Source organism: Ctenocephalides felis, unplaced genomic scaffold, assembly GCF_003426905.1.
Source record: "Ctenocephalides felis isolate EL2017-DRISC unplaced genomic scaffold, ASM342690v1 CF-g0.4_SCAFFOLD_01886, whole genome shotgun sequence".
Classification (NCBI taxonomy): domain Eukaryota; kingdom Metazoa; phylum Arthropoda; class Insecta; order Siphonaptera; family Pulicidae; genus Ctenocephalides; species Ctenocephalides felis.
The window spans coordinates 132,378,618-132,390,390 of record NW_020538040.1 but is presented as its reverse complement, the minus strand read 5'-3'; the positions used below and the strand labels follow the sequence as shown (position 1 = coordinate 132,390,390).

At 28.7% G+C, this 11,773-nt stretch overlaps 1 protein-coding gene across 1 annotated transcript; it reads right to left on the bottom strand.

The window, feature by feature from the left end:
• Positions 1-6,643: 6,643 nt before the first annotated feature.
• Positions 6,644-9,816, bottom strand: LOC113377747 (histone deacetylase 11). The gene is made up of 8 exons (XM_026618158.1): positions 9,706-9,816; positions 9,412-9,645; positions 9,232-9,342; positions 8,968-9,059; positions 8,561-8,771; positions 7,433-7,599; positions 7,193-7,301; positions 6,644-6,952 (listed from the first exon to the last, which is right to left on the bottom strand). Exons 2-8 carry the CDS (start codon positions 9,553-9,555, stop codon positions 6,782-6,784), a joined length of 1,005 nt encoding a protein of 334 aa, XP_026473943.1. The 5' UTR covers positions 9,556-9,645; positions 9,706-9,816; the 3' UTR covers positions 6,644-6,781.
• Between the last annotated feature and the right edge of the window lie 1,957 nt (positions 9,817-11,773).

The following is an 11,773-nucleotide window of genomic DNA, read 5'->3' as shown; positions in this document are numbered from 1 at the left end:
CCAAATTATTTATCAAAAATTCAATATTTTTTGACCTTATATTATTGCTATTGTACATATGTTGAATAATTGTAAATTAATATCAAAAAAATTATTAAAAAAAAATATAAAAAGGTAAACACAAATTATATATATATATATATATATATATATATATATATATATATATATATATATATATATATATATATATATATATATGATTTAGTAGTTAATTTTGATGTTGAAATATATGAGTGAGTTCTGGAGGGCGATCAAACAAAGAAAGGGCAAAGATTTATAAAATAATCTTTAATTCCAAACGTTTCCACATACAGTTTGATGTCATCATCAGTGGATATTGAACATGGTATTTTATATCTAAAAATGTGTACACATCACAGAATTTTGCACTAACATTGATACAACTAACCAGTCGATAATCATGAATTTTTTTTTAATAAGAAAAATAATGAGTTTTGTTTTGCAAAACTGTGGAAAAAATTTAAGTATTTTTGCACAGAATGGAGGCAATGTAATAGCTGTGAATTCCGAGACAAGTCTCTTTTTCCTTATTAAAAAATTTCATGATTATTGACTGGTTAGTTGTATCAATGTTAATGCAAAATTCTGTGATGTGTACACATTTTTAGATATAAAATATCATGTTCAATATCCACTGATGATGACATCAAATTGTATGTGGAAATGTTTGGAATTAAATGTAATTTTATAAATCTTTGCCCTTTCTTTGTTTGATGTATCGCCCTCAAGAACTCACTCATATATATGTATATATGTATATATACAGGGGGTCCCAGAACTTAACATCTAGCCGACACTGAGTGATAGTATTGGTCTTAAATGTCCTGAAAAAAATTTACAAAAAAAATTATATCACATTGTTTGGAAATCACAAGCTTTCAAGTGCAACCTTTGGTAAAATTACGCTCACATTTCGGTTATTGTGGTTATTTTTTGTTAATTTTGTTCATTTAAACTTTGGAACCGGAACCAAAAATATCATTTCCGAGACTGTAGTAAAAAATTATAACTATATAAAATATAACAATTGTGTGTTAATTTTGTCTGTGGTCCAAGAAATGTTATTTATGATTACCATTTCAAAGTTTAAATGAACAAAAATAATAAAGTTAACCACAATAACCGAAAAGTGTTCATAATTTTACCAAAGCTCTAGATTATACTTAAAAGCTCATAAATTTCCAAACGACTTGAGATAATTTTTTTTTTTTCCAAATTTTTTCAGGACACTTAATGTTAATACTATAAACTATTTCAGCGAATTTGTACATATTTTCATTATTTATATATTTCACAAGGACACTTTTACTTATAAATTAACTGAACTGTCCTTTCTTGTTGTTTCATCAACATTATAAAAATTAATAATTCTATTAGAACATAAAATTGAAACCATTGAATCTCTAAACCAGTACCAGTGAATAATTTTTATTAGCCATTAATTCATATACATGTTAAAAATCTATTTAATAATTAATTATTCTGTTAATCCTAATTATATTATTAATTTAACAAACAAATGTCTGTTTGGGACTATACACAGTTTAATGAGTTATTAGGAAACCAAAAATCAACAGAAATTGTACAAAAGTTTTTAAAATAATTATTTATATGCATATAATACTGCATATCTAATAGGCTAAAATATTATTATTTTTTAAATTTATTTTTTTGGTTTATCAATAAAGTTTTTTGTTTCAAAATATCATGAAACACAAACAATATGATAACGTTATTAGTGCACATTAAATTCTCTGAGTAAAATATAGTCTTTATTAATGTGGTTTGTGATAGACAATTCTAAAAAAAATACAGAACATAAATTTTTCAAAATGGTCCTTAAAATGGTCATTTTTTAATTTCCTTGCTCTCAGGGGCTCAAATAGTTCCAAATAGATAAAAAACAATTCTCTGAAAGTTTTAGCTCTTAATATTAGCGTTTAGATAGTGCGCAATTCAATCAAATTTCGTATGGAAAGAGCATGGAAAAAATTTTGATAATTAAAAAAAAAATGTTTTAGGTATAACTTAGCGACAAATGAATGAGTTTAATTCGTTCATCTGTTTGCTAAATTACATCTAAAAAACATTTTTAAAATTTTTCCATGCTATTTCCATACAAAACAAAAACTTAAATTGAAATGCGCTTTATCTAATTGTTAATATTAAGAGATAAAACTTTCAGAGAATTGTTTTTTATCTATTTGGAACCATTTGAGCCCCTGGGAGCAAAATGACCATTTTAAGGACCACCCTAATATACATATATATATATATATATATATATATATATATATATATTTAAAAGTAGTTAAATTTGATGTTGAAATGCATGACAAAATTCTTGGAGGGCGGAACATTAAGTTTAAAAAATATTAAGGATTTTTAAAACATTTTTATTATTCCATACGTTCTGCAGCATCATCAGATTCAGAATTTGAATTGTAAACAGAAAAATGCATAATTAAAAACTAAATACGAAATTCCTCTGATGATAACGTAGAATATTATGGTGAAATGTATAAAATAATAAAAATTTCCACATCATTTTTTTTATTTTATGTTTATGCCTCCAAGAATTACTTATATTAGGGCGGGTCGATTTGTATGGGTAAAAAAAAGGTCACATACACACATATAATTTTCGTACAATAGGTATCAAAATAAGATACTTTGCCGAAGAAACTATATCTCTAAAATGAATTCTGATGTCCTGTGCATTCACCCAAAGATTGGGTCTAATTTTTTGTATGGAAGACCTCTGAGGGGATGTTTCAGGGGGTGAACCATGGTTGGATCGACCTTCTAAAGTTAGTTAGGGTTTGTCATACATTTGGACGCGATTGGAGCACTCCAAATGGGTTAAAACGAAATTTTTCAAAATTCAACACCTATCTTTGTGTCAATGCACGGGACATCAGAATTCATTTTAGAGGTATCGTTTCTTTAGGAAAGTATCTTATTTTGACCCCTAGTATCCGAAAATCATATGAGCCTAAGCGACTTAAATCGACCCGCCCTAATATATATACATATGTACAGTAGACTGTCACTAATCTGACAATATTAAAAACCGGAGGATGCCGGAGTACTGGAGTATAGTGAATCATAATTTTTAACATTTGATATTGGAGATGATGTTAAAATTTCCATAAAATTCGGTCGCGAGGGTGTAGGTCTATCGAAGTGTCGGATAACTTATAGTCTACTGTATATATATATATATATATATATATATATATATATATATATATTAACAAAGTCTAATAATCGGGTATAATATCAATTAAAAAAAAAATACTTTAAAATAATTATTTTACAATCTATACATTTTGTCTATAATCCTAGCCTTCATTTAGTGGTGACTAAAATAAAATTTGAAATCTAAAACAATTGAGATAAAAAAATTATAGAATATAAAAATGTACTTACAATTTGTTAATCACAGTATTAAAAACAGAAAAACTGTATAAAACAAAGATTAATAACTTCTAAGTTAATTAGACTTTGTTAATACATATGCCAACATCAAATTCAGAATTATACATTATATATATATATATATATATATATATATATATATATATAGATGCGTATATGTATGTATATATGTTTAATGGGTATAATTCAGTACAGAACTACTTGCATCTTTTTTAGGATGTCTTTTGCCACACATTCTGCGGAACATCACTTGAGCAATAAATATTCATAATTTTGCGAATTCCTTGATTTTAAACAAGCGCAGACATAATGTATGTATATATGTATATATATATATATATATATATATATATACACATATACATACACTTGGATAAATGCATATGTATATATTATATGTACATAAATCAATAATTTTATTGTCAGAGTTACTTATCACAAATAAACTATAAATACTATAATGTTGTAACTCATGTATTTGTGATAAGGTCAAAAAATATTACATATATATATTTGTATCATATTGCTCTTACTTGTTAGTATAATAAGCAGATCTTTTGTATGACAAATATACTTAATTAAATATATGAGATTTTGTAGAAAATGTTCAGAATTAAACAATAAAATCCAGAGACTATATACATATTGCATTATATATATGAACTTGCACATACACACAAATGTGATTATTTATTAACATTAATTACAAAGACATTTTGCAAAAACAAATTTTTTTTTATTTAATGCGTAATTCGAAGTTGTGGCTTATTCCCTAAAAAATTATTTGAAAGGTTTCATAGATTGTATTAGCTTCATAGAACTGATTTGCATTTATATATATATGTTATAATTCATTCTGTTTTTCTAACTTCATACGATTCTATGTTGGTAAAATTGTTTGGTAGAATAGTTTTTTTATACTCATATATATAATAAAGTATTTCATTTTAATGCTGAAATATATGAGTAAGTTCTTCTAAGGCAATGCATCACATGAAAGGCAATGATTTAAGAATTGTTCATTAGTTATTCCATATGTTTCGACATGAGATTTGTCATCACCACTGGACATGGATATCGTGTCTTATATCAGTAGATGTGCGCAAAGCACTTACATTTAAACACTAACTTGCCTTTAATCAAGGGAATTTTGATGTTTTAATTGAGTAAAGAATAAAGCAGAGTTATAAAATATGAATCATTTAGATGAATTGCAGAATATTTTTGCTATAGTAAGTTGTAATTACGATTGGCTCAGGGCTTAATATCTTGAGATTTTCATTTACTCTATCTAAAATATAAAAATTCTGTTCGTTAAACTAACACTAAAAAAGATAATGTAAAGATTTTTAAAACATATTTATTATTCCATACATTTTAAAGTAAAATTCTAACAATCGTGTTTATATATTTTATTATTTAAATTCGTTATAGGCTTTCCATGTAGTCTAATAAGCAAATGCAAGGAAACAATGATGCTGTTGTATCTGTTCGCGCATCAGTCAACATCAGTCTGGAAGTAGTTCGCTCTCGCTTGAGTAACTCGAATGACTTTATTGATTCGGGTAGCTTGCATGAATTACAATTCTTTTTTTTATATTAATTAAAATATGTTTATTATGTTTATTAAAATTTATGTTAATACAGATTGCATCAAAGTAAATATTTCTCGGCTTGATACGAGTCGAGTCGAATCAAGTAAAATGTGATTCGAATCAGGTTGTTTAGGGCTGGACTCGAATGATTCAAATAACTTGATTCGAGTTGGCACTCACTAATACATACATACATATGCGTATATATATATATATATATATATATATATATATATATATATATATATACAGGCAGAACAACTGTGGGATGTCGCAGTGAAGGGCAGATGGACGCATCGTCTCATTCCAAACATCAATGTCTGTGAATTATTACACTACGCAAATGCTATCTGGGCACGGCTGTTTTCGAGCCTATTTACACCGCTTCAAGCACGGTAGCTCGCCGGATTGCCTATATTGTTTGGGCGAAATAGAAGATGCTGAGCACGTGTTCTTCGTGTGCCCGTAATTTAGTGCTCTGCGGGACGATGTAGAAGATTGGGGCGAAGTATTACTCCAGATTCTATTGTTGAAGTGACAGATTTGCGAGAGATGTGTTAATTGTCCTGCGTTCTATGGAAAGAGAAAGGGCAAATAGGACTTCGCACAATTAAAAGCTAAGTATAAATCAACGTAAGAATTTTAACATTCTAGTTAGCCCCCCCCCCCACGAAATAATGCCTAACGGCGGTTTCCGTGGGGACCAGAGGCAAGGGCAAAGCGGAGGTTTTAGTCGGTATTATACCAGGGCGGTATTGAGTCCGACAAAACACCAGCCTGGGGTGCATAAAGGCATTTTCTCTGCTATACAAAAAGAAAAAAAAGAAAACACACACACATACATCCATTTTTTGCTAGTATGCTAAATTGTTCAGAAACTTCTGAAACGTAAATAAAAATTTTCATTTTTGATTTTTTGTGATTACTACTATAACCATAGATAAAAGAAGAGTATATAATGACTATAACTTACCCTACGGGAAGTTAAATATTTAGGGTTATGTAAAATGATTATTTATATCACAAATGTTTTCCTGTAATATATAATTATTTTAGTTATGTCATATACATACATGCATATATATATATATATATATATATATAAGTTTGCGTTGCTTTAGAATACTTCTGAAAAGTATTTCTTATCCTCTATATATAAATCAGCAAAGGAAAGCATAAGTACAAAAAAAAAAGAATTCTATACCAACATTAGCCTCTTATCATAAAGCAAGAAATGCAAGCACCATAGACAAACCACTTTTTGCTAACCACAGTTAATATGAAATATGAAAAAATGAAAAAAATCATATCGTTATATATTATATTATATATATATACATACACACAAAGAAATATATATATAATTGTTGGCACAAATATTGCAGTAGTTGTCTCACTGCTTATTACATTATAAAATATCCCCTAATAAATGATAAAATTTGTGGATGTAGATAACTCATTTTGAACAGAAAAATCATTATTATTTAGCCATTTAAAACTTTTCCTCATACTGCAAAAATATTTCGGCTTGAAATGTTAAATTATTTTTAATTTACTTAATAAAATATTTAATATTAGTTCTGTCAATACTTCAACACTTTCTCTTTAAAGGCGCGATCGATTTACGTTTTAAAATAGATTAAAATTAATTACATGTAAAAACTTAATTTAAAATAAATATAGTTAGTGCAAATATTATTATGAAGTGCTATTTCAATTATTTAATTTTCAGGACTGTTTATAAGTCCCTGGTCTCTAAGATTTATAATTGAGTTGGCAATTATTTTAGCAGTTTTCTTCAAATAACCACCGCTTGTCAGCATTACTATCGGGATCGGATTTTTATTGTGTCGTGCTTTTTTAAACATGAATTCATCACGTTTAATAATACCCTGAAACAAAAAAAATATGATTAATCTGATCACTAGTTGCATTGGATTAAGGCACAGTGTTTTTTTATTTTATTGCTGTTGATTTTAAATATTTTTCATTTAGTAATTTTCCACTGAGAATGATTTCTATTATAATTTTTTACTGTGTAATAATCAGCACAATTTATAGACCTCAATCACAACTTGAAGAGAGTATAAAAACATCAGTGATATTGATATTAAAATTATTATTAATTAAACCTCTTGTGTGACTGATAGCAATCCAAGACTATCTCCTTCTAAGACATCGGTTCCAGCAATAAACACAATGAGATCAGGATTAAATTCAGACAATGCTTCCTCCATGTGACTAAAAATAACAATATATGCTGAATATTCAAATAAATTTTGTAGTATTTATTATATATATATATATATATATATATATATATATATATATATATATATATATACAACTGCATGAGTGTGAATAATACATACTATTCAAGCTTATTCAAGTATATATTATCCTTTGTAAATGGCTTCAACTCCACTAATCTAGTTATTGCCTGTTTAGCAAGATTATCCTTGGGATATATTTCAGAATTAAACATGTCTAATATATAAATTTGATTATCATTCAAGAAATCTCTCTGGTAACCATTACCCTGAATAATAATTTATAACATAGTTCAAATATATGTTATGCAATTTCTGAATCATTAAAGAAATTGTACCGTGCATACACAGGCGAATCGGTATTTTTATATGCATTCATGGATTTTGGAAGAAGGTCCTGATTCAATTATATTTGAAAAATGCCTAATAGTGTAAGAAATACAGATTTCACCTTTAACACTATATAATTTTTCTATGATTCACTAGTGTGTGTGCTGGGTATTAAAATACCAATTGCAAAACACTATTTTTCATCAATGGTAGTGTTTGTTCTGTCAAGTTATTCTCAAAACTTGTGAACAATCTGCAATATAAGAAAGATTTACATTCTAATTATTGAAAAGCTAGCAACAAAAAAAGCCTCCTCATGAATAACCGATACAATAAAGGAAGACTATAATTTTAGTCTTTTATTTTTCAAAAAAAAGTACCAGTATTGAATAATTTAGAAAAGAAAAGATAAATCACTAATATTTTTTTAAACATTCTTTAAAAAAAGTTAAAATATACCAATAAAAGTTGGAATATTTTTCGATTGTGATATATAATTATATTAAAACTGTCCTGAAGCCAGTTCTTTGTGTGGTCTTTATGTCAGCCTATGTAATTATTATCATTAATTAATTAATTAAGCTGACAAAATATTTTTTTATATTAAAGCTTTTTTGGAAGGAGCTGGATATTATCTCAGTCTATAAATATATTTTTAGATACAGCACATCAGTATTATTGTTATCGCTTATGATATTCAAGGTACAATTAAAACTTCTATATCAAGCACTTCATTATTGTGATTTTAGATGTTAAATAGTAGCCCAATACGTACTAGTTTTAATTATATGTTGCTAACTTTCTACTTGTTAATTAAAAACTTTAATATTTTTCAAAATGATGTTTGTTAGTGTCGTGCAGTTGGTTAAGCTTTAATCTTTTAAAATTCAATTACATCACCTGGTGAGCATCAAGATCTACTATCATAACTTTTTTCACACCGAGTTGTTTGTCCCTTAAGGCATGTTTAATTAATAATGTTACATCGGCATATGGACAAAATCCACCACCACGATCACTGCTGCAATGATGAAAACCGCCTCCTATGTTAATGGCCCAACCTTGTTGGCAAGCTAACTTTGCAGCCATTATACTGCCACCAGTTTGTAACCTATTGATGAGAATAGATGTTAGTCACAAACATAAAAAACTACCAGGCATTGCCATAAATAAAATTCAAATTCAAATAAGTGCATAATAATTAGTGGGGAATAAAATAAAGGGCAAATTGGGCAAGTGTTACTCAACATAAGCACTTTGTTGAAAATTCAGAAACAACTATTGATCATATAATTATGTTATATTACCTCATTGGACGCAAATATCCTGATTGGACTAAACAGTTTGGAACAAACATTAAGAGGGGCACCTCTGCAATACGTGAGACAGTTAAGCTTGACTGGAATTTATAACAAGTACTTTGATTATTAGTTAATATTTCGCAAGTATTAAATCATCTTGAAACTATTTCATGATATGAAACAAAATTGTTTTTCAATTCAATAGGCTTCGTTGAGTATATAAAAAGACAATTTATATATATATATATATATATATATATATATATTTACCTTGAGTTTTCTTAAGTATCGTTTGGTATGAACGAGTAACAAGTCAGACTTACTAGCTTCATTAGGTCTGATGACAGAATCCTTGTTAATCATTCCTGAATCTATGAGATACTAAAATAATACTAATGAAATAAATCATATGCATATAATTACAATGTTGATTTTTAGTAACATAATTACTTTTATGATGTTTGACCATTTTGAAGCGTCAAATGGGTGGAGTTTTTCTAAGCCCATGAAATGAACATTATAACCTTCGTGGTATATTATAGGCCATTGATGTTTTTTTATAATAGTGGACGAATTTGAATGCGAATCCAACATATTGTATCACATTTATTTAATAAGAATTAATGATTACATATGTAACACTTTTGGCATTTTAATTCGAATAAGAAAGTCGACTAGATACAGCTGAAAATTATTAAACGGTATATTTTTTAAATTTAATTTTGCGTAAACAAAAATACGTACTTGCTTTATGAAGATTTAAAACTTTGAATAATTCTGTCATTAAACTATTTAATAATCAGTTCGATTAATATAACAGCGAACATATGACTTCACTTAAGGTTGAATTTATAAGTTTTTTTTTGAATATTAATACATTTTAAAGATTTGAATTTGTCATTTCTGTGCAAATAAGGCGAGTCAAACTATTGCGACGCGAGACGCGACATTTAATGGCGTCGCCATCTTACATCGACACTACAGATTAAATAATTCAATTATTGGCTTGATGTTGTTGTTTATATTTTTGTTCATTTATTTAGAAAGTTTAAAAAATTAGGACTTTACTCGTATGTACTTTAATAATGCAAATTTAAATCAGTATACATTAATTGTAGGAACTTATTTGATAAGAAATTGTTAGATGAGCTAGGAGCTAGGGATGGTGCATCTGGATATACTTTTATATCCTTGATTTTATATACTCCGGAATGGATTGCAATAAAAACATAAATAATACTAATAAGTGAAGGTTCTGTGAAAAATACCTCTTTCCAAAAATAAATTCACGTCTTTTAAATTAAATTTTTTTGCCTATTCATAAAAGTGACAGTTAATATTCGAAATTTGTAAAGGTGGTTAAGGCGTTCACAACTAAAGGTGCGCCACACCTAACGAACGAACACGAAGGAACATGTCGAACAAGAAAATACAAAGGAGAACGAGCAGGAACACGAACGAACGCAAATAATTCCAAACAAACGCCTCAAAGCAGTGAAGGCTTGAATCTTTTTGTTCGAGGATGTACCGCGAAACGTCAGATTTATTATTTAAAGTGGCGGGAAAGAGCAAAATTATTTTAAAGTCATCAAATTTACAAAATTTGTCAATAACAGCAATATCTTATAATAAACACAACATAAACTGATGCAGGATTGCATATTTTAACATCAAAAAAGAAAAATGTTTGTCTATATTCGTGGTAGCGTCCACACTGCACATACGAGTTCAAACATGAACGAACAATTCCCTTTGATGTACCGACAAGTTGCGGAACATTGCTCGCCATGTTTGTTTATGTTCGTTCGTGATCGTTGTGGCGTTCACACTATGCGGTTGCCGTTCGTTCTGGTACGTTCATTTATGTTCGTTGGTGTTCGTTCGTTAGGTGTGGCCCACCTTAACGAACGAACATGAACAAGCGAGAATTGCGTACCAGAACGAACGGCAACGAGCATAGTGTGGCGCCACAACGAACACGAACGAACACAAACAAACATGGCGAGCAATGTTCCGCAATTTGTCTGTACATGAAGGTGAAAGAAAATTGTTCGTTCATGTTTGAACTCGTATGTGCAGTGTGGACGCTACCACGAATATAGACAAACATTTTTCTTTTTTGATGTTAAAATATGCAATCCTGCATCAGTTTATGTTGTGTTTATTATAAGATATTACTGTGATTGACAAATTTTGTAAGTTTGATCACTTCTAATAATTTTTCCCTTTCCCTCTACTTTAAATAATAAAACTGACGTTTCACGGAACATTCTCGAACAAAGAAGATTCAAGCTTTCACTGTTTTGAAGCGTTTGTTCAAGTTCGTTTGGAATGACTCGCCTTCGTTCGTGTTCGTGTTTGTTTTTCTTTGTATTTTCTTGTTCGTCATGTTCATTCGCGCTCGTTCGTTAGGAGGCGCACCTTCAAGGTGCGTCAAGTTACATCAAACAGTTTTAAAATATTTGAAATCGATGAATCCGTTTAAAAAAACTTGACGAAACGTGACGAAAGTCAAATTTTGGCTCACACATGCAGGCATACTTTTTCCAATTTTGGTCTCAAATGATTCAGAATGCTTTGAAACGTTGAGAAAACATAAAATTAGCAAATCAGATTTTCTGGCAAAACATAATTCTCTTTCGGGAAGTGAATAACTAATATAGTAAAGAAAAAACACTAAACTGAATCGGGCAAATGCGGCGTCAGAATGGACCCGTAATAAATTGGCAAAGTGTAGAAAATTGGAAATTTGCAAGAGGACAAATGAACTTCACCTATCTAAAATATTCTTCTGGCGACTTGCTGTTCTGAT

Excerpts from the sequence above, each read along its gene's own strand:
- LOC113377747 (XM_026618158.1), bottom strand. The coding sequence starts at position 9,555 with ATGTTGGATTCGCATTCAAATTCGTCCACTATTATAAAAAAACATCAA. Across the intron at positions 8,772-8,967 it reads GGATATTTGCGTCCAATGAG|GTTACAAACTGGTGGCAGTA; the intron begins GTAATATAACAT and ends TCTCATCAATAG. Across the intron at positions 6,953-7,192 it reads TGCTATCAGTCACACAAGAG|GGTATTATTAAACGTGATGA; the intron begins GTTTAATTAATA and ends TTTTTGTTTCAG.